General features: G+C 30.8%; 1 protein-coding gene across 2 annotated transcripts; it reads right to left on the bottom strand.

Annotated features, from left to right (window-relative positions):
- On the bottom strand, window positions 1-26,090 carry LOC143054161 (uncharacterized). 2 transcript variants are annotated; one of them, XM_076227080.1, is made up of 15 exons: window positions 26,021-26,090; window positions 25,739-25,864; window positions 24,807-25,122; window positions 23,690-23,880; window positions 22,774-22,962; window positions 21,596-21,711; window positions 19,733-20,211; window positions 19,267-19,430; window positions 18,756-18,998; window positions 14,632-14,763; window positions 13,192-13,326; window positions 12,471-12,605; window positions 7,197-7,308; window positions 5,537-5,658; window positions 1-573 (listed from the first exon to the last, which is right to left on the bottom strand). In XM_076227080.1, the coding sequence occupies exons 1-15, from the start codon at window positions 26,073-26,075 to the stop codon at window positions 65-67; spliced, it is 3,024 nt and encodes a 1,007-aa protein (XP_076083195.1). In that variant the 5' UTR covers window positions 26,076-26,090; the 3' UTR covers window positions 1-64. The 2 variants fall into 2 exon arrangements, with proteins under 2 accessions (XP_076083195.1, XP_076083202.1); XM_076227087.1 differs by having other exon boundaries at window positions 25,739-25,861; window positions 26,021-26,042.
- Window positions 26,091-26,258: the final 168 nt, after the last annotated feature.

Below are 26,258 nucleotides of genomic sequence, written 5' to 3'. Positions count from 1 at the left end.
CAACATCATGCATACTGTTTTAATTTTGATTTGTTAACATACGTATGAAGAAATATCAACAATTTTACAACTGATTGGTGTTAACTACACCGTTATTGTCTACAGTAGTTACAGGTTCTGCTTGATTTATGTCTGGTTTTTCGACTGTTTCATTTCCGTCATTTGATTTCTGGCCGTTTTCACTTGCCTTTGAAGTATTTTCATTCTGGTCATCTAAACACAGTTGTTTGTCGTCTGCTTGAATGTCATTGACACTGTGTTGGTCAGACTGCTCTGTATCTTCCTTTCTTGTTTCCGGAACACTTATTGGTTCAAATTGTTGTTTATCTTTTTCGGGGCTGTCCTCACTGGTCTCACATTCCTGTATCTCTGAACTATTGTTAGCATCAACTTGAATAGCACCGTTTTCAGCTGTGTCGACATAAACACCTCCTGGGCCGTTGCCATGGATACTCTCTGGCCGGAAGTCACTAGCCTTACTTGACCTTGTCGTATCACTTTGCTGTTTGTCATCTTCTTCTTGGTTACCACCTTCACTTTCTATGACAAATTCCCTGTCCGGGAAGTTTTTATCTACAAATTGATAACCTCAGAATTATCTTTGATATATGAAATTTAAAATGATGTAAAAGTAAAATCACAAAAATACCGAACTCCGAGAAAAATTCAATCCGGAAAGTTCGTAAGCAAATGGCAAAATCAAAAGCTCAAATCAAACGAATCGATAGCAACTGTCATATTCCTGACTTGGTATGGGCATTGTCATATGTAGAAAATGATGGATTGAATCTGGTTTTATAGCTAGCTAAACCTCTCACCTGTATGGCAGTCGCATACAATTCCATTATATTGACAACGATGAGTGAACAAAAGAAACAGATATAATAGGTAAACATGTCAAAAATAAGGACACAGCAGTTAACATTATGATAGTACTATCATCCCAATCACTATAAAAAAAATTATGTCAACAAAGAAAAACAAAAAGGCATCAAGACAAATTTAATTAGCAAGAACGAAAGATAAGAATAGAAAAATGTTCCACAGCACATTATAACATAATGACGGGATGTACCGAACCACATCAAATAGACACTACCAAAAATAGTTTAAATAGTAAAAGTAATAATTTATAAAGACATACCCATTCATTAACTTTCTCCTCAGACAATGTTAACTTCTTAAAACGCCTGATTAGCAACTGGATGCTATTAATACCGAATGAGTTGGGGGAATTGTATTCTCTTATGGTTGGGGCATGTTATAGATCTATTTCTTGCAAGAATCCATATTTCTGGTATCACACTAAAATATGGAGTGTGATACGAAAAAAATGATACAAAAAATCTGCGTTAATTTGATTAGCTTATTCGGCATCACAAGACGATATTGCGGCATTTCCATTGGTTATTCGTTAGGTTAATGCTGACTTTCAAAGGTTAAGATGATGTACATTTCGTCCATGGCAACCGACATTGTGATTTCTTCAATATACAAAACATTTTTTGTAAAATTCTATTACATTCTGAAGCGTACAAAAGTCTTAAAATATCTAGTGTTAAAGTTGGACATCGGAAAAGGACATATGAGTCATACTGGAATGTGCAAAAGACTATAGATCATCATTTCGCGAATTTAGTTTATTTTACACATTGCGAGTATTTACCATAAGATAAATAGGTTTAACAACTCGTGAAAATTGGATATAGCTTGATATTAACTCTTGTTATTTAGTTTGAATAGTAACAATAAACTCGCCGAAGCCTCGGAAGCCTCGTTCATTATTATATTGAAATTAAATAACTCCAGTTAATATATCGCATTCTTACTCGTTATGAAACCTATAAATCGCATATGCAGATGAAGTTGATATATTTCTACTAAGGTGGGGGGAATTAATAATTTCAAAATTAAAATCGTCTCGTTTGTCATAGATTCTGGTACTGAGACGACCGTTTGTGTCAAATTCGAGGTATACGTATTTCTAAAGGTTTTAGACAGTGGCATCCGTGTTTTTAAATTTTTAGTTCCGGGGGATATATTATTGGAACACAATCAGAAAAGTTTGGATTGCTAAAGGAAAGAACAGCATCGATATGTATGAATGTTAAATTTCTAATCACATGATCTGGCTTCTTTGATTTTCTTGTTTTGGACAGTGTCTGAAGATATATATACATAGCATCATATTTTTTCATCCGCTCTCTCAACATGGGAAAGTGACGAAGCCCGTAAACATGATGTTCACTAAAATCGAAGCATGACGAAAATGCAACGAACTCGAAAGTGGTCTTTCAAAGGTTCCCTACCATATCTGGTGTCTGAGTTAGCTCTTTATAATCAAAGATATTTTTGTACCTTCCTTTATTCATTATACATTTAAAAACAAGTATTTGCTATTTATATTTATGTTTTCCCCTGTAGCATGGATATGGAACAACTGTAGTCAGAGATTGGTCCGATTACTTTCAATGTAATTGATAAAATTACAATTACTTTGTTATTTGTACGATTAAATTAAATTAATGATTACATCATTTCTGAAAGTGTCTGATTAAATTAATGATTACATTGGCAAAGTAATCATGATTACATCCGATTACAATGAGTTAAAAAAAAAACATTTTGAATGATGTGAATGAATAAAAGTTTAATACAACTATAACATTTTTGGGAAGGATTATGTTTGATATATTATTAAATGATAACTTAAAACTTCATATATTTAATATTCTTTCGTGATTTATTTAATAAACCACGAAAGTTCACTACATACATACATGAGCATTGTGTCACTGGCTTGACCTATTACACTTTATCATCATTGATCTCTGAATTATTTTAACTTTAATTGAATAAAGCTTTATTAAGAATTTGTTGTTTGTCTTCAAACCTCTTCCAGGCTTATATGTATTTCAAGGTGCAGTTATGGGAGTAAGAATATGGATGATATAAAAATTTAGATACTAGGAAAAATCTATGTAAAATTTTATATAGTTTGTTTAATAAAATTGTATACAAAATGAAAGTACTTAAAATCATTGCATTTTACAAGTCCATACACAATTTTGCTTATTTTAAACAAGATTTTTCCAACTTTTAATTTAGTTTGTGTTAATTAGAGAAATTTTTAATGTCTGGTTAATCTTTTATCATATATATTGTCCTAGAGCTATACTCAATTGGTAATTGCAATAAAAACAAACATTAATTGGTTATCTACCATTGTCTACCTGTCAATTCAAAGTTGACAAAAATCACAATATTAACAAAAGATAAAAATTCAGGGTTAAAGAAAAGTATTACTAGAATATAACAGTATATTATCAAATATTATAGTGTTATTACGGGTCTCGAGGCCAAAACAGCAAACCTTAAATCTATACCAGTGCCAATACAGAAACAGCCAGTTCATAACACTTTTTTTTTTTTTTAATATATAAATATAAATATAAATATATATCTTTATTTGCAAAACATACAACTATTATCAAACTCTTATTGATGATAAAATAAATAACTTAAATGAAAATAATAAAATATATCTATATAAATTTCCTAAATCTAATATAAATAACCAAATGCAATACTACCTATCACACCTAAGTAAAGAGACAAGAAAAATGTTAACCAAATTTAGAATAAGCGAACATTGTCTCTTCATAGAAACTGGACGATATACCAAAATACCACGAAATGAAAGAAAATGTAAAATATGTAATATCTTAGACGATGAATTTCATTTTTTCTTCAACTGTAAAATAAATAAAAATATAAGAGAAATCTTTCTAAAATATTATATACAAAAATATGTAAATTTTAATACACTTAATTTTACTGATAAACTCGTGATAATACTTAATCCATCAACACCAAATGATGTAAAAGCAGTTGTTTCTTTTATTAAAGAGTCATTAGAACTGAGGAAAGGAGAACAGTAACTGTTTTTATCATATTTCTTATAATATTGTCGAGTTTTCATTATGTTTCATTATGTTTGTTTGTCAATGTATTTGCCACAACCAAAATTGGTTTTTGTATGTTTTGCAAATAAAGATATATTTATATTTATATTTATATATTAAAAAAAAATAATTTATTAAATGATTATAAGAAAATTGAAAACCGGAAGTGAACGTCCCGTATTAGCCCATGGGCCAATACGGCTTTTCCCCCCCCTTTTTTCTGTATTGGCCCTGTTTTTCCGTTTCAAAACTTTAAGACGTTACAAAACATTGCACATCATTTAACCTGTTTATGTCATGATTTTAATTTAAAGAATATTATACAAATGTTTTTATGCATAACGATACTTCCAAAGTTAAGTAATAACGTAAGAAAATTGAAAACCGGAAGTGAACGTCTTGTATTAGCCCTAGGGCTAATACGGCTTTTTTCCCGCTTTTTTCTGTATTGGCCCTGTTTTTTTTCCGTATTGGCCCTGTTCGAAGAGCAATATTAAATCTTGATTTATATCGACAGTGGGACGTTTTCAGTATTGCACATGCTCATTTATCCGTATTAGGGCTTATTTGCTCATATCATTTAATAAATATATGTACATCTTTAAATTGTCAATATATGTACAATATCTTTTACTAAGGCCAAAGACATATACTTGTATTTATATGTCTCTTCTTAGAATAATGTTGACTTTTCAATACTGTAACAGTTTATGTTGTACTGAAGTATACAAATCAATTAAGATGATTTATAAAGTAAACAAAACTATCTTATTAACATGTTAAATATTTATTAAATAAGAATAACAAAAAGGTTAATTTCTTGACCATAAACACAGTTAAAAAAAAATCATAGAATCAGAATGTAATCAAAAAGTAATCAGGATTACAGGGTATTTTGAAAAGTAATTGATTAAATTAAATTAAATGTAATCAGATTTTTGGCTGATTAATGATTAAAATGATTACTTGAAAAATTGTAATCAATTACAGCTGATCAACGATCACAATTACAATTACCCCAAGTCTGACTGTAGTATAGGACACATATTTACTGTTGCTAAGCTTTGTATCTAGTGTCGGAAAACACATTTATTTTGCTAAGCTTTGTATCTAGTGTCGGAAAACATATTTATTTTGCTAAGCTTTGTATCTAGTATAGAAAAACATATTTATTTTGCTAAGCTTGTATCTAGTATAGGAAAACATATTTATTTTGCTAAGCTTTGTATCTAGTATAGGAAAACATATTTATTTAGCTAAGCTTTGTATCTAGTGTCGGAAAACATATTTATTTTGCTAAGCTTTGTATCTAGTATAGAAAAACATATTTATTTTGCTAAGCTTGTATCTAGTATAGGAAAACATATTTATTTTGCTAAGCTTTGTATCTAGTACAGTAAAAGATATTTATTTTTGCTAATCTTTGTATAGATCTAGTGTAGGAAAATATATTTATCTTTGCCAAGCTTTGTATCTAGTATAGGAAAACTTTTTTATGTATGCTAAGCTTTGTATCTAGTATATGAAAACATATATAATTTTGCTAAGCTTTGTATCAACAATTGATTTACCAGTAGGTGTAGCAACTAAAGGATCATCCTCTGTATGAACTGCTTGTAGTTCCAATGCAGAAATGTTTTTCTGGTCTTGATATTTTTCGTCCATAACATAAGAACCTTCCTGATTCCTTCTCCTGTTGTAAAAATCAAATAAACAACAATGTATGCGATAGGTATTTCAATCGTCCTCATAATAGTTTACCAATTAACAAAATACATGTAAAAATATAATACCGTATAACAGTTTGAAATTAAGAGTAAACCTAAAATACAATGGGCAAAGATCATAAGTAAATGTTTTTTGAGACAGAATTTTCTTAAAATTTGCCAAAATGAAGATTTATCTATGCTTTTTTCAAAAATATAATAAAAAGTATGGGTCACCGTGCTATTTTTCAAGCTATGAGTCGTTGAAAATTGCCTAAATTTGGTTAGTTTGTTCATGAAAAAACACATAACAGTGCATAAAAAAAATTCTATGAGATAGAATTTTGAAATAAATTGTGAGAAGATAGGTTTTATAATATGTTTTAAGAAAATAAAAAGAAAACATGGTGTCACCGAACTTGTTTTCTTGCCACAATTAAAAATAACAAATTTCCCTATTAGCCCAGTATAAATTTTGTGCTAAAAGAGTTATCTCCCCTTAAATGGCTCATTTGGAAAAAAAATGATTTTAAAAACCAAAAGGGTTGATATTTGTTAAAATATTTTGAATAATACAATAAATTAACAATTTTCTTTATATAAATAAAGTCTAATCATTAAATTGCAAATCTCTTTCCAAATTTGCTGATTTGGGCAAATAACTAGACCGATTTTGTACTGTAATTGTACAATCCAAGATGGCGGTATACCATGTATCTACCTTAATCGAATTTTTTTCTTCGAAATATATATTGAATTTTTGATCAAACAAATCTGTTTACAGCCAAAATATAACATGGAATGATATGTATTAAAGAATGAGAAGATTTTAACAAAAACTATCACATTATGACTATATTTGGCATCTAAATTTATGTTTTTCGAGGTAACTGTTATCATTCTTGATGTGTCGGTCTATTTCAAATGTTTTAATTACTGATGTGAAAATCACTGTCCTCTTATTTGTGTTGGACTGCCAGACTGATATTTTGGACTCTTAATTACTACAGTATCTAACCAAAATTGTAAATGGTTCACCAAAATGTGTACCATACAGAAATGTTGAGTTATTTATTAGTGTTTGTTTGTTCATTCCAATAGACAAAATAATATTTAACAAAATAAAATACAAAACACAAAAATTAGTACAAACAAAAATCAAGGAAACAACTTTCAATTCAATATAATGTATCGCTAAATGTACAATTTTGTATTTTTGACGTCACTACGCCGTTATAACTTTAACATAAAACAGCACGATAAAACCCTATTTAAGCACTTAGCAGAGTAGGGAACAAAAAGCAAATAATATTTTAAGTAGTCAGCTGGGCAATTTTCAGCTTAGAAACTGTCCTTCCACAGCAAAGAGATAAATCAAATTCAAGAAGTGCTTTGTCAGAATGCAGTTGCACCAACACTGACCACTAACACAATTACTGAAAATAAAATAAAAAGGTAACCCTACTTATCTAGCGATTGATAAAACAATATGTCATAATGCATGAGGCTAAAAAGTATACGATACCATAATATGCATGCCACTGCTAGTCCAACTACTATAAGTATAACAATTACAATTATCACTGCTATGATGGTTGAGTTGTTGGCATTATCTTGCTTCTGTGCAGACTTCAAAACTGAAATAGAAATATTCAGACTATAATTTTTTTCTCTTACTACTGTCCCGACGTTTAAACTGTTAAATATTAACACACATACATTTTGCTATATACTGATGACAGTAAACGACGCTTGTTTCATTTCAATCATTATTTTTTTTTTATTTTTTTACAAGATTGATCGTTTATATAAATATACAATGTTAATTTCCATTGTTTAACGCAAGCGTATATTTTAGATAAATAAATTGAATGAAAACTACGGTTCCTAATTATTTGTGCAATTGTGATTAAAAATTCGTATGTATCATTACTTTCATTTGTTTACAACTCTGTCTTTCATTGTTCTGGCCGTACTATTGCAATTTGAAATATTAAATTTCATGACTGTATCATATGTTTCCATCAGTTGGTTCGAGGCCACAATTGTCGTCCCTTGATTATCGTTGTTCGAGACCACCACAATTCTGAGAATTTCTCGTCCCTTAATTTGATTTTCGTTGTTCGAGACCACAATTGTCGTCCCTTGATTTTCGTTGTTAACAAATATAGTCCCTAGTGTTGAAAGTGGGTTACTTGCCATTAATTTTTATACCTCTTCCAAATTTATTTTATTGATCTTTTTGGTGTTCAAACTACAGTGCATACATACATTTTTACAATACATAAGTGATTGACATGATATTTGTGGCATTGTCATACTATTGATATTTTTCGAATAAGACATAGTAAAAATTTACAAGTAAATGATGTGAATACTCAGTATATGATACATTTAAAGGATACTTTGGAATACATTAAATATATATGATCATATCAAGAATAAATTTAATTAAATAACTTCCATAAATCCCCCCATCTGTCGACAAATGACTCGTGTTTGTCTTTAGAAAGATATAAATATTCTAATATCTCCAGACGTCTTTTCAAAAATTTAAGAAAAGCTTGCACAGATATTAACAAACAGTCTGTCTAATTGTGTGTTCTTTACATAATTAATGTAATACTTTGCCTGTAGAATACAATAATTTAAAACTAAGTTATCAGAATTCAATATATCAAAAATGACACTGTCTTTATTCAAATATATGTTTACTCCAAAAACTAAATACCACCAACTAGAAAATTCTCTCCAAAATTGTTTTATTTCTATATATTCAAAAAAATTATGCTCTATAGTATATATTTCTTTACAGCTGGCACATTCATTAGTTAATGAAAGTTTATATTTTTCAAGGAGATAATTACGTGAGACTATTCTGTGTAACACTTTATATTGGAAAGCTTGTAGTTTGCTTTCTATAATACATTTAAAAGCTAGTGAATAAATATTGTTCCACTTGTCGTCACTAATTTCTATATTTTTAGTTTATTTCAAACCAAAAGCAATACAGCTTATAGGTATATCATAAATATGTACATGTATATCATAACAGAACATTTCAAATACAATAGGAGGCAAGACTACATAGTATAAATCATTCAGAAGATTGTCATGAAAATTTTATATCTGTGGCGTATTTCAGATATTTTCCTAAATTAGATTATTCCGAAACATTCTTTGTTTACAATAATTGAACTAATTTAAAAACAGATGCATTTGTATAATAATACCTTTTTATATACATTTTTCTAATATTGTCATATTTTGGACATTTTAAAATAAAATGAAACTCATCTTCGATGTCACCCTGGTTACATAAGATACATAATCTTTCATTTTTTGCTTTTTTAATGAATCTACCATATTCAATATTTAATTTGTGTGAACACAGTCTATACTTAGTTAAAAATCTAATACATTGTGGACTTAATTTTTTTGTCAAATAAAACTGCAATTGAACATTATCCACAAGGTGTTTGTACATTTTGATGATGAATCGAAAAACATATTTCTTTCTTGAAGAAAATGGCCAATAAGACTTTGTTTGAATGAAATAATAAATGCTTCTTCGCATACAACATTCTGTGCATACCACACATGTCCAAAACCTAGGCTAAGTAACATACATTTAACATTATTAACCAATGATGACTTATTTCCTGATTCACACTCATCATACATATCATTATATATAGCATTAAGAATACAATTTCTCGTCCGTAATAGACGAATCCAATATTTTAATATTTTTACTTTCCGAGATATCAATAAAGGAAATCTTCCCAACTCAGAATAAACCATTGCGGTAGCAGTGGATTTTTTCACAGTCAAAATATTTTTACAAAATTCTATATGAAGTTTTTCTATATCAGATGCATTATGAAAACCCCATATTTCACCTCCATATAATAAAACAAGTGATTAAACTTTGCATTGTAATATAACACCCAGATACAAATAATGATCAGCAACTTCAATAATTTCGCCATTATCAAACCATATTTCATCGCTTCTTAATTTACCACCGTTTCTGAAAACAATCACCTTAGTTTTGCTTGTGTTTACAATAAGTTTCCCTTTTTTACAATAATTATGTAGTGAATTCAACATATTTTGCAACCCATCAATAGTTTCGGAAAATATAATAGTGTCATCTGCATACATCAATAAAAACAATGAAAGTTCTATTATGTCTACTGGTAGACATAAGTTATTAATAAACACATTTTCAAAATCATTTAAAAACAGTGAAAATAGTATAGGTGATAATGGTTCCCCTTGCAATACTCCTTTTTCTACAGAAAATATGTCAGAAAATTCACCTTGAAATTTTACACAGCTCATAGAATTATCATATAAAGATTTGATAATTGAAAACAATTTACCACTAATACCACATTTTGCAAGCTTATAATATAAAAAATTTCTATTCAAGTTGTCAAAAGCACTTTTATAATCTATAAAACAACAATTAAGTTTTTTCTTCAATCCCAAATATTTAGTAATAATTGATTGTAAGGCAAAAATAGCATCAGTTGTGCCATGACCGGGTCGAAACCCAGACTGAGCATCAGTTAAAATGTCATTTTCGTTAGCCCACAATGTAAGCCTAAGTTAATAATAGTAGTAAAAAGTTTGGAGAAACAACTGCTTGGTGTTATACCTCTATAATTATCAGTAACATTATCATTATTTTTTTTATGCACAGGCATAAGTATTCCTTTACACCACTGCAACTTAACTTCAACAAATCTTTACATACTTCTTCTTGAGTAATAGACGCATCAAGTTCGTTATACACACATTCTTGGTTATCAGCTTCAACATCATCGTTTATATTAGGACTGGTTTCAGTATTTAGGTTTTTGAAATGATTATAAAAATCTGACGACTTTAAAAGAGGGACACAAGATACCAAAGGGATAGTCAAACTCATAAATCTAAAACGAACTGACAACGCCATGGCTAAAAATGAAAAAGACAAACAGAAAAACAATAGTACACACGACACAACATAGAAAACTAAAGAATAAACAACAGGAACCCCACCAAAAACTAGGGGTGATCTCAGGTGCTCCGGAAGGGTAAGCAGATCCTGCTCCACATGTGGCACCCGTCGTGTTGCTTATGTGATTACAAATCCGGTAAATAGTCTAATTCGGTAGGTCATATTCATGAAAGGGAAGGGGATTGTAGTAAGGAACATATCCAATATCATTTGTGAAACGGTTATTCCATAACGTTCAACCAACTCGTGATGGCGTCCGTAAAATTTACGAAGGGATGATTTCAACTTCACCATTAGGAACTCTTGGTTTAATAGCTTCCTTGTGAGCAGCAAGCCTCTACAAAGAAAATCATGATAGGAAATGCAAGCACGGGAATATCGTTTCAATTGGGAGATGTATACCCCGTATGCAGGTGCTGCTGGAATGTTGTTACTTAGAAATGGAAAGTTCACAATTGGAAAGCTGAAATCATCTCTTTTGTCGTAAAGTTTTGTTTTCAACCGAACCTCATTGTCAATTTCTAGATGTAAGTCAAGATATGAAGCCGGCTTAACTGTATCTGTAGTATCCTTTATCTCTAGTTCGATTGGATAGATGCGTTCCACATAGTCACCAAATTTTGAATTGTTTAGTGAAAGAACATCATCTATATGACGGAAAGTAGAGTTAAAGGATATTGCTAACCTCTTATCTTTCTTCCTAAGAAGTTCCTGCATGAAGTCAGCCTCATAATAATAAAGAAACAAGTCGGCGAGTAGAGGGGCACAGTTTGTTCCCATTGGAATGCCGACAGTCTTTTAATTACAATTAGTGTTCTTTTTTCCTATTTTAAATACATCAAAAAACTGTTTCGGATTATGTTTTCGCCAAAAGTCAATTTGGTTTCCTTCATATCTTAAGTAGTTTCGTTTAACGCGATTTTCATACGATTTGTAGTTCTTTTTTGACTCGATCAGAATTTGGCGATTCAAATTATTTCTGTTCCTATTGAAACGCCTAATATTACATTGATATACATGTATATAATACAGTTCTTTGCATCTATCGTCGAACCATGTTTTATTTGGCAGTGAGTTTTTATTGCTTTTAATGTTCGTAGCATTCCTTTTAATACAATAACGTTTTTCACAAAATGGTTTGAAGATATTAAAACTTTCTTCCCACCTTTGTTGTGAAATAGGAGAAACACTTCCCCGATAGATAAAAAGTGAATATGCTTTAGCGAATAATTTACTAATAGGCATTTTTTTATTCTCATGCTCAAAAACGAATCCAAAGGAGTTGCTGTTAGGTGACATGTGCTGATGTAATAACAAATCTTTCCAGTCACGTGGTATGGCAAGTTTAATAGATAGAATGTCTACAAAAGTAACATTCAGGTTATATTTTTTGTTAATAGCATCATGAGACAAAAATTCGCCTTTATCATCTACAATATCATTAATGAACCTTATGACTTTCATGAACCAAGATCTGTAGAAAATACTCGTTCTGTCAACTTTGATAAACGGATTGAACCAAATAAATTTCAATCACTATTACATACTAGCTCAAGCTATATCAATTTTGTCTACACATTAAGGTTTTCACAAGAGAAAGTCGATTTCCATTTCCATTCCAAATTAGGTTTGTTAAGCAAGTCAAATCACTTGATTCTAATCGTTTATGTTTACCTATATATCGGAAGGAACATAGTCTTGGGAGTGTGAAGAACAAGTTTCATATGAAACTAGAGACGTGTTCCTATAATTTAAGATACATTTTGTTTTAATTAAATCATGAAATACCTTTTTTACAGTCTTTTCCAGTATACGCCGGTGTACATCCGTGAGTGCAGGCCCCAGTATAAGGATTACACAGTTGTTTTTCACAATTAGAGCAAGAAAGTTTACAGTCTTTACCATATTTTCCTGGTTCACAATCTGAAATAGAAAAACTAATACATTAAATGTCTAACCCGTGCGCTCAATGACTTTATTGCGTTTATCCACTTTTTTTTTTATTAAACAAATTTCAGATTATTGTTTTAATCTGTTTAAGTCCTAATTGTGGAATACTTTTGTAAAGCGCGATGAAGTTAAATGTCTTTTAAAATATTACCAGAGAACATATATGTAGATTGTCTTTCAATCCCTAATCGAATGGCTCAAATAAAGTACGACGTTGAAGAGCATTGCGGACCAAAAACTCATAAAAGTTTCGCCAAATATAGCTAAAGTAATAGATTCACGATGTAGAAAAGTCTTACTATTTTAAAAATTTAAAGTTTTGTAAACAGTTGATTTATAATTATGACAATATCAATAATTATCATTTCAATACTCGATTTAGATAATGCTCATTCATATCACCTTAATAACGATATTTTTATTAATGAGTTGAGTGTGTTGTCTAAACGGTTAAAGGTGAAGAGTGTATAGTCAAACCTAGTTAGGGTTATAACTTAATAGTCCTAGATCAAGGGGTTCTATCAGTCAATATTGAAAGAAGTGAGGTATTGATGCTTACGATTGCACGTTTCACCACTATATCCTGCTTCACAGCCAGATTGACATTTTCCATTTACTCCTTCACAAGCTTCTTTATTCAAACACATCCCACAGTCTAGCATACAGTTTCTTCCATATTTTCCGCTTTCACATCCTAAAAAGGATTAATGGTAAAATGAATAACAATTGCGTTTAATGTATCCAGTTTGTTTTCATGTTAAGGTAGATCATATGTATAGACTGTTTGAGACAGAATTTTTTCATAATTTGCCAAAATGAAGATTTTACAATGCTTTTTTCAAAAATATGATAAAAAGTATGAGTCATCGTTCTATTTTTCAAGCTATGAGTCGTTGAAAATTACCAAAATTTGGTTAAATTGATCATAAAAAAAAAAACACATTTGTGTGCATACAAAAATTTCTATGAGATAGAATTTTGAAATAAATTGTGAGAAGATATGTTTTATTATATATTTTAAGAAAATAAAAAGATAAAATGGTGTCTCCGAACTTGTTTTATTGCTACAAGTAAAAATAAAGAATTTCCCTATTAGTACAGTAAAAAATTTTTTACTAAAAGAGTTATTTCCCCTTAAATGGCTTATTTGAAAGAATGATTCTATAAACAAAAAAAATTGATATTTGTTTAAATATTTTGAATATTACAATGAATCACCAAGTTTTCTGTATATAAATAAACAGTTTAACCATTAAATTGCAAATCTGTCTCCAAATTTGCTGATTTGGGCCAATAAATAGACCAATTTTGTACTTTTATTGTACAATCCAAGATGGAGGTATACCATGCATCTACCTTAAAAGTAGAATAGCAAAACGTGAAGTCCTTCATCAAATGGCAAAATCAAAAGCTCATACACATCAAACAACTGTCATATTCCTGTCTTGGTACATGCATTTCATTACGTACACAATGGTGAATAAAACCTGGTTATATAGCTGGCTATCATCTCACTTGTATGACAGTCGCATAGAATTTAATCATATTGACAAAATAAGCTGTGATACATTAAATCTTCTCATTGCTTGTTTTATTTTCGAAACTTTACACGTCTAATAATTTTGAAATGTTCTTTGACAGATTAAATCTCCAACTAGATGCACACTAACCATATTAAAATACAAGTTGTACTAGAGCTAGCTATATTCCTTCCATACTCTCACAGCAAGGAGTTATTACCATACCTAGTCTCATCAGGTATTATTTGTATCTGTTATACAGTTGTACGTAAAAGAGGTACGAAAGATAACAGAGGGACAGTCAAACTCATTGATTGAAAATAAACTGACAAAGCCATGGCTAAAAATAAAAAGACAAACAGACAAATAATAGTACAGAGGACACAACATAAAAAATTTAAGAGTAAGCAAACGAACCCCACCAAAAACTGAGGGTGATTTCAAAACTATAACTTTCAGTATTTCGTTTATAACTTTACCTGTTGTGCAATCTTCCCCTTTATAACCTGCCATGCAGATACATGACCCGTTCTCGTTGTCACATGTATCAGTCTCACAGTTCACACTACAATTATGTATACAGTTCATTCCATACGTCCCGTCCGGGCATTCTTTAATAATAGATAAGAATAAAATAAGATATTAAGTTAATGAAACAAAAACAATACAAAAACCAAGAAATGTATATGGTCCAACAATACAAATATTAGTGTCTGAACAATATATCAACTCCTTCAATTGAAATAATAAAACTACCCTTTATATATTTTATGCGTCCGAAGTACTGTTGGGGATTATCTTATAAATTCCAAAATGTACCCATTGATCTTCAACCTTTACAGTTCTATGATTAAAACCTTACACATGGAAACCGTGTTTATTTATTATTAAGTGAATTGGCGTGTTTTATATTAAACAAAAAGCCAGTGGGCGTGGTTTATCTTAATAACAAAGCCAATAGTAGAGTCCCGTTACTTTGTTTGTTACTTGTTTATTTTTTACGACAAAAACATGTCAAAAAAGTAAAATCACCAAAAATTCAAAGGAAAATTCAAAATGGAAAGTCCATAATCACATGAAATACTCAAAAGCTCAAACACATTAAACAAATGTCCAACAACTGTCATATTCCTGACTTGGAACAGGCATTTTCTTAGGTAAAAAACGGTGGATTAAACCTGGTTTAATAGCTAGCTAAACCTCTCATTTGTATGACAGTCGCATAAAATTCCATTATATTGACAACGATGTTTGAACAAAACAAACAGACATAATGGGTGAAAATGTCATAAAACAAGGTCACAGTAGTCAACATTGTGTTATTATCTTAATCATAATAAAAACAAACAAATATCTAAACAAACATTTTCCATGACACAATAACACAATGAAGGGATGTATAATTGCAGATACATTTCATACTAACACAGAAACACAGATTAAAAGGCATATATACAAAGCATATATGCAAAAATGTCGGATAAGAATACAAAAATTATCATAGAACAATAACACAATGACGGGATGTATAAGTAGAGAGCCACGCCATATGTAAAAAAAACTACACAAAAAAGCATAAAGACAAAGACGTTACACGCGATGTTCGTACCTCATTGGAAATTCGGTGTAGTTGGCAAGATGCAAGTCCAAAATATATAATTGTGTGATATCATATTCATTGCTATTGTACGTATTTAAAAAAAAATAACGATTTTTAAAGTAAAAACGAAAAAATAATTGTTGAAACTATGTTTTATGCCACATGTGACAAGCTTCATTTTAAAAAAAACGGCGATTTTTAGGTTGTCCCGCGTAACATATTTCATTTATTGTAACCACTAAACTATCATTTTCGTCAAAACTATGTAATATTTTAAAAAACTTTTTTTTCCATTATTAAACAGAATGGTTCCTTCAGTCTTAGATGCATTTTTTATGACGTTATGATGACGTCATAGAAAAAACCCGAGTTCCATACTACAAGGGCAAATCTGTCCCGCGGGAAAAAAAATTAGATTCAAGATTTGAGAATCAAAAAACATTTATCAAATGACAAAAGTTTAGTATTTGTATTTACTGAATTAATGTTAATTTGCTTAATTTTATGAATTTAAAGACAAATATCCTGAAAAATGATATATGGTATTTTGTGAGCGATTTTTCAAAGGCTTACAAGTTTGTCGCACCGCCATTTTTTGACGTAAAAGCGAACTCAACTCAAATTTACGTCAATTGTTTGCTTATCACTGCTCTTTTAATGGTAGAATTTTATGATTTTTTAAAATGTTTTTTTTCTTTAATTTTTGAAAAGCTAAAATACATTAGTTTTCGATAATTAGTTAAAAAGCACCGTCGATTTTGTGGAGTCTTACAAAAATGTCGCAGTTGCTTAAAAACAACGTTTCAGTCAAATTTTCGGTTTGAACGTTACGAAATATTCGCGACGTTGTGTTACATTTACATGTACGAACATCGCGCGTAACGTCTAAGCATATTAGCAAACATTACGGATAGGAATACAAAAATTATCATAGAACAATAACACAATGACGGGATGTATAAGTAAAGGAGCCACGTCATATGTAAAAAAAAAAAACCACAAAAAGGCATAAAGACAAATAATATTAGCTAATATAAAAGATAAGAATACAAAATTATCATAGAACAATAACACAATGACGGGATGTATAAGTAAAGAACCACTTCATATGTAAAAAAGAAAAACAGAAAGGCATATTAGCAAAAAAGAAAGACAAGAATACAAACATTATCATAGAACAATAACACTGACGGGATTTAAAAGTACAGACTCGCGTCAAATGTTCACCACTACTAAATATGAGTTTTTCATATAATAATTGAATGTTCAGTTTTATATTGTTTTAAAAAATTATATAAACATAGTGCAAAGGTAGCCTTAGATAGTTTTTGACTATATTTTTTAAGTGAAGAAAAATGTAAAAAAAAATATTTTTGCAGAAAAACAGTCCTCATATTGCAACACATTACAAATTAATGTAAAATTTCTAAATATTTTGGAAAAATACTGTTTAAAAAAACCTCATTTGGCCAAAAAATGTATGTAAAAATCCCATTTTTTTGCCATGCAAAATACTTTTTTTTTTTTTAAATTCCCAAATTTCCCAAAAGTTGTATGGTAAAAAAAATGGCTGCAATTTTTATTGTGCCAAACAGATTATCTTCCAAATTTGAGGAGAGTATATCTTAAAAAAAACTCGTTAAAGGATGTATTCTTCTGACGCTTCATTCTCGTTGAAATCTCGTTCTGGAATTATTTCCATAAATATAGACGATTCAATTCCTCAAATGAACTCCTTTTACGGCTAAAATAGTACCACTTTCAGTATGACGTTTCGTAAAAAATTGTAATCTAGAATGGAAAGCTCATAAGCACTTCTATTTTTTCAAAGGTTAAAATAATGGGATGAGCGGCATATTTTCAACATGTATATGCCCCTAACTTCTAGAGAGTAAACTTATACTAAAATTCTGTACCATCCCTCCCTTCACTTTGAGTCTTCCTCAGAATCCAAGGCAGCCGCTATTTGGGTTGATTTGTACTTGTAACATTCCCAGGTTGAGATGAAATATAGAAACCATATATGGGAACCAGTATGTAAACAAAACAAAATATCTATGAATAATATATATCTCCCCAAACGAGGAGTGGTTTGTGAAACAGCTGTATCTATAACACAACTTTATAAGTGCAACGCAACATTAAAAGTACAACCTTAAAGTTTGTAACAGGATGGAAAGTATCAAAAGTAACTCGTGTTTATTCAACTATCATCTTCAAGTCACAAAAAAAGATGCTCTTCAAAATACAAAAAAAAAATCTTAATGAAAGTGTTTTAATTTTAAATAAATATCTATATATATAATCGGAGCTAGGCCATAAAACTTTTCAAGTTGCTCAGATTTTTCGAAGGTGAAAACATAGGTATGGATGTCCATTTGTTATGAACGTTAAACTGGTGGGAATCTAAGCTCTCAATTGAAATATTTTGCAACTGTAAAATTTTCAATCAGATTTAGGTGTGAACAAGTGACTGAGAGTGTAATAGAAACCATATCAATCATAGTCTATTACCATTATAGGCAGGAAGATATTGTTTTCCTGTATCACAAAAGAACTACAATATAATGTTAAAAGCAATAAAAAGGCCGAAAATGACCTCAAAATAATTCAACATTCAGATTTTGAACAAGTAACTCAAGATGCATTAACTTTTCAAATTTAAGTAAGGGTCAGAATATAAAACTCTTTTGTATTTTAACAATATCATAACAACATTGCATGACCTAACTTTTGACAAGGTAAATGACATGAAGCCAAATTTACCAACTCCTATTGTTCAATGGGTTAAACTTACCTTTCAGTTTTCAAGGAAATACCTATCTAAATGACAACATATAATCGAAATTTGACTGGCACTGGTGTTTTTCCAATGACAATTTGACGTGAATGTGCTCATTTCCTCATGAACCAGTATCATTACGGCAGAGTTTTCTTACATGAAATCGAACGGTAGTAAATTATCAACAAAACCAAAGATCGTGCATTTAAAGAATAGCTTACTCTGATCACATTGTGCTCCTTCGTATCCTATTTTACAGGCGCCATCTGTACAGTTCCCATCAATACCATTGCATCCTCCTTTCTCGCAGTGCTCACTACACAGCTTTGTACACTTTCGTCCATAGAAGCCTTCAACACATCCGGTTAGACATGCTCCTGTAGCAAGATTACACTCTAAAGTATTGTTACAGTGTGTAGGACAAGGATGGTCACAATTTTCACCATAATAACCAATCAAACATGCTGAAATTATACGAAACGTCATTCTATTTTGAGCAACTATGGTATCTAATACACATATACTTTCTTACTTTTAATCTCTTTACTAGATTTTTATTACATTAATGTACTAGTTTTTTTAACTTAATTAATGTAACGAACTTAAAAGTAAAGGATAATAACTTAAAAACGGCAACAATTGGTAGAGCTTATGCCACATATTCAATGCTCACATATTCAATGCTTGTTGCGCACATCAAAAATTCAGTGAAATACGTTTACAAAGACTTACCTCTTATATTTTTAATCGTAACTGGCATCATGTTATGGTGAAAGAGCATTCCATTCTTCATATAGATCACTGCAGAAAATCTGGATAATGATTTGGTGTCATTCCAACACCCAACAGTTGTTGTGCAATTCACGGAATTACTAACGTCATAAAAGGCTGTATACCTAACGAATAAAAAGAAATTACCGATGCAAACTAGTGTCACAGTTTCAATCAAAACTAATAAGAGTTGTTAGTGTCACAGTTGCATTTTTAAATTTGACATAACTGTTGTTAGATAAAAAAAAAACAAAAAAAAAAAAAACGTTCTAGTTACTTGAGCAAAACTACGGCCACTCTTTAAAAATATAATGTTCAGTATGGCTGAGCTTATCATTTCGTTCATAGTGACTGCAGATCAAATTGATGTAAATTTAAAAATTTAATTATCAAATACTCATTTAAGTGTCATATTCATAAAACATACTTTGATTCTATTCTAGTTGTAGGCAAAGGCTTTTGTTGTTCTGTTATTATCAAAAGACTGGGTTTGGTCTGTGATTTGTAGGTAAAATATGCTCCACTGTGGCTGCTTAATAAACGTCCAACTGATCGGTATCCCTCATCTGATCTTGAAATGTAATTCACTACTATTGTTCCTATTGATGAAGTTCCAGTCCTAATACAATCGGAGCCATCATAACCACAAACACGTGAATTACATTGCGGTTGACATTGTCCATCGCCCCATGTCTGAGTGCAATTATCCGGACAAGTTGAGTTGGCTATTTTGTTACAGTCTGATAAGTCATATAGACAATCGTCATTATTACACGTCTGGTCACATCGTCCATTGCCGGACAATGACCTGCAGTACCCTTTCACTTCTTTGCAGCTGTCCCATGGATCCTTGCTCAAGATACAATCGCCGCCATCAAAATTACATGCCATATCATTACAGTTAGCCTACAATCATTATCGGTGTTATTATGATTTTAAAAATCTTCTTTTTGTAATGTGTTCAAAGATTGTACGTAGGATGCTGGTGGTTCTTTTTCTTTTCTTCAAAATATTGGAAAAAAAACTGTTGACATTGTTGTGAGACGCATATTTTCATTTTTTGTTTTGATAAAAAAAAATATTTTCATTGAGATTTATAAGTTTTTGTCATATTCGCCTGCTTCCTCAGTATAAAAATAAGGCTATACAAACACAATAAATTATCTCAATAGTATATCTTTGCAATGTTTTCGATCGCTGAAATCACAATATTCTCGTTACACATCACTACAAGTTTTCTGTGAATTGTTTTCTCAATTTTTTCTTTGTTTCTTAGTCGTTTATTTTTTTACTTTAGTAATTGCCGATTTTCTTTTGTCTATAGTAATTGTCGTTTTTATTTTTGACGAAAGTAATGGTCGTTTTTATTTTTGACGAAAGTGATGGTCGTTTTTCTTGAATTTATGTTCTATTAATTCCCTCTTTAGTATCTTCGGTCTCTTTTATCTTAACAAACATTGTCAAATCAATCTAGCGGGGATAGTTAGGACTCAACTTTAGAATAATGCACCAAAGAATAATTGTACACCTTTTTTTGCATTTGTATGACCTAACGTTAAAGTCTCTTTCATATTTTCATTACATAGATGTTTCATTTGATTGTGTTAGTTTGAAAGACAGAAAACAATCAAGGGGCATTGCAAAATAAATTCGTTTTTTAGTAAAATAAAAAAATATATATGACTGCACGTGCTCTTTATGATAAAGTTACAGCTATGCATTTTAACACAAACGTAAAACTTGATTTAACTCCTGGTATCATGATTAAAGTAAAACGTGTACCGATAAGATTTGATAGAAATTGAGAATGGGGTTGTGGAATGTGTCTTAGAGACAACAACTCAACCAAAGAGCAGTCCAAGGCCACCAATGAGTATGCCTCTTTTGGTTATTTCTTTGGAGTGTAAAGCAAGCGTGGAAGCACTATATTCAGGAATGTGTGGATAATGTTGTTGTGTCAGTTGCTGACTGAAAGTGTATGCAAAAAATAAAACGCGTTTGAGGTGAAGTCTACAAAAATATGTGACTATGACTATGAAGAACAGTTGGGTCGTTTTGCGACTAATAGCAGTATTAAACGTCAGGCTTTATTATTATTCTGTAACTATCAAATATGCATCTATTTCATTAACTATATAATGAATTCCCAGTGTATCTTTATAAACAATTCCGGGTAATTCAGCCTCATATCTCCTTTTGACTTCGTCAATTAAAACAAATATAAAAAATAATTGCTATAAATAACTATGATTTATTCTAGAAGTTTTTGCAAAGAACGTTTGATACATACATTACATGTTCCATCTTGAGCCACCTCTAAACATTTATCAGGAGTAAAACAACCACTAAGCTTATTGTCACAATGTTTACCAGTGGAATTGTCTGGACAGTGGCATTCAAATGTTCCTACAAAATTTATCACAACAGATGCTATTTTGCCGTGTATAGTGCAGAACACTTCTGTCAATTCAATACAGTTTTCATGTGAAATTGAAAACCGATTACTATTGTTTTAAATCAAAAGACTGGACTTTTTCTACAAAATTGCCATGGTTTTTGTGTTTGCTAAAGGTGTCAATACAAACCGGAGGCACTCCTCCGTCTGTACCGCTCACCTGGTAAAAATGTGCTATTCTGTTATTGAGGAGTTACAAAATCACAAACTTGTTATTCTTTGTGTTGCTGATAAGATTTTCAATTTTCACGTTTCTCTAAATCCTGATGCTTTATAACAAGAGTTAATGATAAGTTCTTTGTAAAGGTAGATCATCAGTATATACAAAGATATAATCAAATGTATTGGTTACGGTGCTACTTTCCATAATACAAGTCGTGCAAAATTGCAGAACTTTGCATAGCTTGTTCATAAAAAAAAACCCACATTTTTCGTTAAAAAATCTATCAACAAAGTTATTATGATGTACTTTATCAGAAGGCAATACTGGTATTGAGATTTAAAATCCAAAGCAAGTATCAATTAAAATTGTAAGTTAGTTAAATTGATACTTGCTTTGAGTTTTAAATCTCAATACCAGTATTGTCTTCTGATAGAGTACATCATAATAACTTTGTTGATAGATTTTTTTTTAACGAAAAAGTGGTTTTTCATGTTTGGAGCATATACATTAGTCGTAAGCTCTCTGTGTAGTGTTTAATGTTATACGACGTCAATACTATACTATACTGAAATTCTTGAGATTGAAATACAAATACTTCATTGTATTGGTAAGGTTATGTTCAATGAGGATTGAACACAATACGACTCAGTTTTTATTTCACCTAACATTAGGACAGCAATGAGGAAATATTTCCATTTCTTTCTTATGAATAAACTAAAAGACAAATCAATGGTACCAGGAGAGTAGGCTATAATTAAATTCAAGGACGAGTCATCATTTATGCGTTACATAAAATAAAATGTTTGGTATGATTATCCTTAATTCGAACTAATGTTATCAGAATTCTTACCTTTCAAATTGTTACAAGTCCCTTTTCTGGAACAAGGTATTTCTAAACATTCATCGATATCCGTATTACAGTAGGGACCAGTCATTCCTGTTGGACAGACACACTTAAATCCTGTTATAGGATCCGAATAGCACAAACCGTACTCACATTCATTCTGTTTTGTGCAGTCCAATAAACTGCATGTCTTTCCTAAATTATAAATGATTGATTATTTAAAGATCTTCGAAACATGTAAGTCACTGATATTATTCATTATTCATGCAACGGAAACAATTCACACCCTATGTTATAGTTGAATTTTGATAGTTCTTTCGCTCTTTTTTGGGTGCGATGTAATTGGTTAGGATTTATGCGTATCATGCTTATTTGTTAAATTCTGAGTGATTACTAATGAGGGTAACTAAGAAAGTGCCTCGAGTTAAACCATACACTTTCATATAATGGAACAGAGAGAGGAAAGAGTATAAATGCTTTTCCAAAAATAATTTTACGTACTTGACAAAACAATTAAATCTAAAGAAAAACTACGGTAATTAAAATTTTAGTCGCAATGTTTCTGAAATTCTACAATATGTTCATCAAAGTATCCAACAGATATATACTAATACAGTTTATGGCACTCTCTATGTCTGGGTTTATCCAAACTTTTCAATGCGGTCGTGTAACTGAATTTTCTGAAAAGTCTAAAAAAAAGTTAGATTACAAAAGTACTGATTTTTCTTGCCCTATTCCTGACTTGGTACAGGCATTTTCTGAAGTGGAAAAGATATGTTTAGAAATTTATAGAACCCTTTTAAAAGAGATAAACTTGCATACATATCTGAAGAAAAGGACACGTTTTTTATATGAATATTAAATGACACCAGTAAAATTGAAGGTATTTTAGATACGTTTAAAGCCGTGGATTGACAATCACCTTTAAAATTTGGATAACATATGCATTCTGTTATATTCGTAATGGGATTAGTGGTTGCATTTCTTGTTCCCAATGCATTACACTTGCTAATCGTGTTATTATTGATCTCACACCGCGGACCAAAATAACCTGACATACATTTACATCTAGTATATTCGTATTCATAGCAGGTTCCACCATTTGTACAAAACCTAAAACAGAAAACATATCTAGAGGGTAAATATTCTTCATCTCTATTAAAGTAGCTACTCAATGGTCCATAACTATTTTCTTGTCATGGTAAAAAAAAAACATAAAATAATACCATCAAAAACTCAAGCCCAAATGTATTTTCATGTATGGGTCTGTAATATAACAAATCTATTCTAATTTTTTATTAATTTACCTTTACTAAAAATCTTCAGATTAATATAACAAAGAAGTGTGTAAAGTTTTAAGCAATAATCATAAATTGTTTTTGAGATACGGCGTGACATGTAAAAAAAACTTCCCCCCTTTTTATAAAATACTCAATTACTCAAAAACAAAATATTGAATCATCACCAAAAAGTATACAGATCTTAAGATTAATATAACAAAGAAGTGTGTAAAGTTTTAAGCAATAATCATTAATCGTTTTTGAGATACGTCGGGACATGTAAAAAAAACTCTCCCCCTTTTTTACAAATTACTCGATAACTCAAAAATGAAATTTTGAATCATCACCAAAAAGTATACAGATCTTCAGATTAATATAAATAAGAAGTGCGTAAAGTTTTAAGCAATAATCAAAAATCGTTTTTGAGATACAGTGCGACATGTAAAAAAAAACACATCCCTGTTTTAGTTACAAAGTGCCGTAACTCAAAAAGTTTTAATCTTATTTTCACCAAAAAGTAGACAGATCATTTGACCATCATAAGAAACAACCATATTAAGTTTCATGAAATTTGGATAAGTCGTTCTCAAGTTACGGTGAGACATGTTTACGCCGGACATACAGACGGACGGACGGATAGACGGACGAACGGACAGACGGACAGACGGACAGACGGACGCAGGAAATTTGTATACCATAATACGTCCCGTCAAAATTTTGACGGGCGTATAAAAAGGCATTCAAATCGAATATACTCACCCCTCTGTGCAGTGTATGTTCAATTTACAGTCTTTACCAACACCTCCGTTCGGACATTTGCAATCATAATCATTGTTTTCCCTGGGTATACATTCACCACTAGGACATGGCTGTTCGTCACATCGATTTGGAGTACAGTCTGTTATATTAGATGGACATATACAGTATGGTTGATTTTCCTTTATTACACACATTGCGTTATGTTTACACGAAATAGTAACATTGCTGTCACATGATGGAAGCACCATACAGGAGAATTGGACATCTTGTGCACATGTACAGTTTCCATACATACATTCTTTTCCACTGGAACAGTCTGCAAACAATAGAAAGAGGGAAATACTAAAATTCTCTTAGTATCTGTATGAGCATTTCCCAAGTCAAGAGCCTGTTTTTCAGTGGTTGTAATTATTCTCTGCAATATTAATTTGTTTGTTGGTTTGTTACTCATCCATTCTGACGTTGGATTTGTTGTTTGACCTGTTGGCATCGTTGTTAATATAAGTGAATTTTATGTAACTGTTAGATGTTAAGCTAGCTATATAACCAGATTTAATCCACAATTTTTCTACATAAGAAAATGCACGTACCAAGTCGGGAATATGACAGTTCTTATCCATTCGTTTGGTGTGTTTGAGCTTTTGATTTTGCTATTTGATGAGGAATTTGCCGTTTTGATTTTTCCTCGTAGTTCGGTATTTTTGTGATTTTACTTTTACGTATTGTCATTTTGGTACCTTATATAAATTACTATACGGTATTGTTTTTTTCTGATTGTTTCATTGTGCATCGACTTACATGTGCTGACATCCACGTCATTTGGTATGATGTGGATAGTTTTCTCATTTGCAGTCGTGTTATCTCTATAAGAAGAGAGTATTTTACGATGAAAAGCATACTAGAATATTGTGATACATATATAGATTACTTACAGCACATGTCAGAAGATTGAGTACAGTTTGTTGTATTGAACCCATCTCTGCATTGACAATTTCCACCATGATCACAATATGTTGGAGAAGGACAATTACAGGAACTATCTGCCGAACAGCTTACTACTTTGGATAACAATAATAATGCATGAAAAAGAAAGTATGTGTACATATTTCAATATAACTCTTGTCGTAGAACATTTAGAATTTGATAGTAACATTTAAATTGGGATTTTTTTTGCCAGAGAGTACAACATTATTTCATTTAAAATAAAAACTTACTTTGAAGAAGTATGAACAACGATACATAAACATACAATGTTATATGTAACGCCATGTTGATGATGAGTAAAACCTTCCTTATGTAGGAATTGATTTCAAATTCGGATGTGTACTTAGTCGTTCATACTTGAGATCTGATAAACATTTACAAACTCTGTACTATTCTCAATATAGGAAAGCATATATTGAAATTTGGTAATTAGTTATTTCCTTTTTTAGGTGCGAACACGCATAAAAG

Source organism: Mytilus galloprovincialis, chromosome 1 (genome assembly GCF_965363235.1).
Source record: "Mytilus galloprovincialis chromosome 1, xbMytGall1.hap1.1, whole genome shotgun sequence".
NCBI lineage: Eukaryota > Metazoa > Mollusca > Bivalvia > Mytilida > Mytilidae > Mytilus > Mytilus galloprovincialis.
The sequence above is the reverse complement of the archived record's forward strand: the minus strand, read 5'-3'. Positions and strand labels throughout refer to the sequence as shown.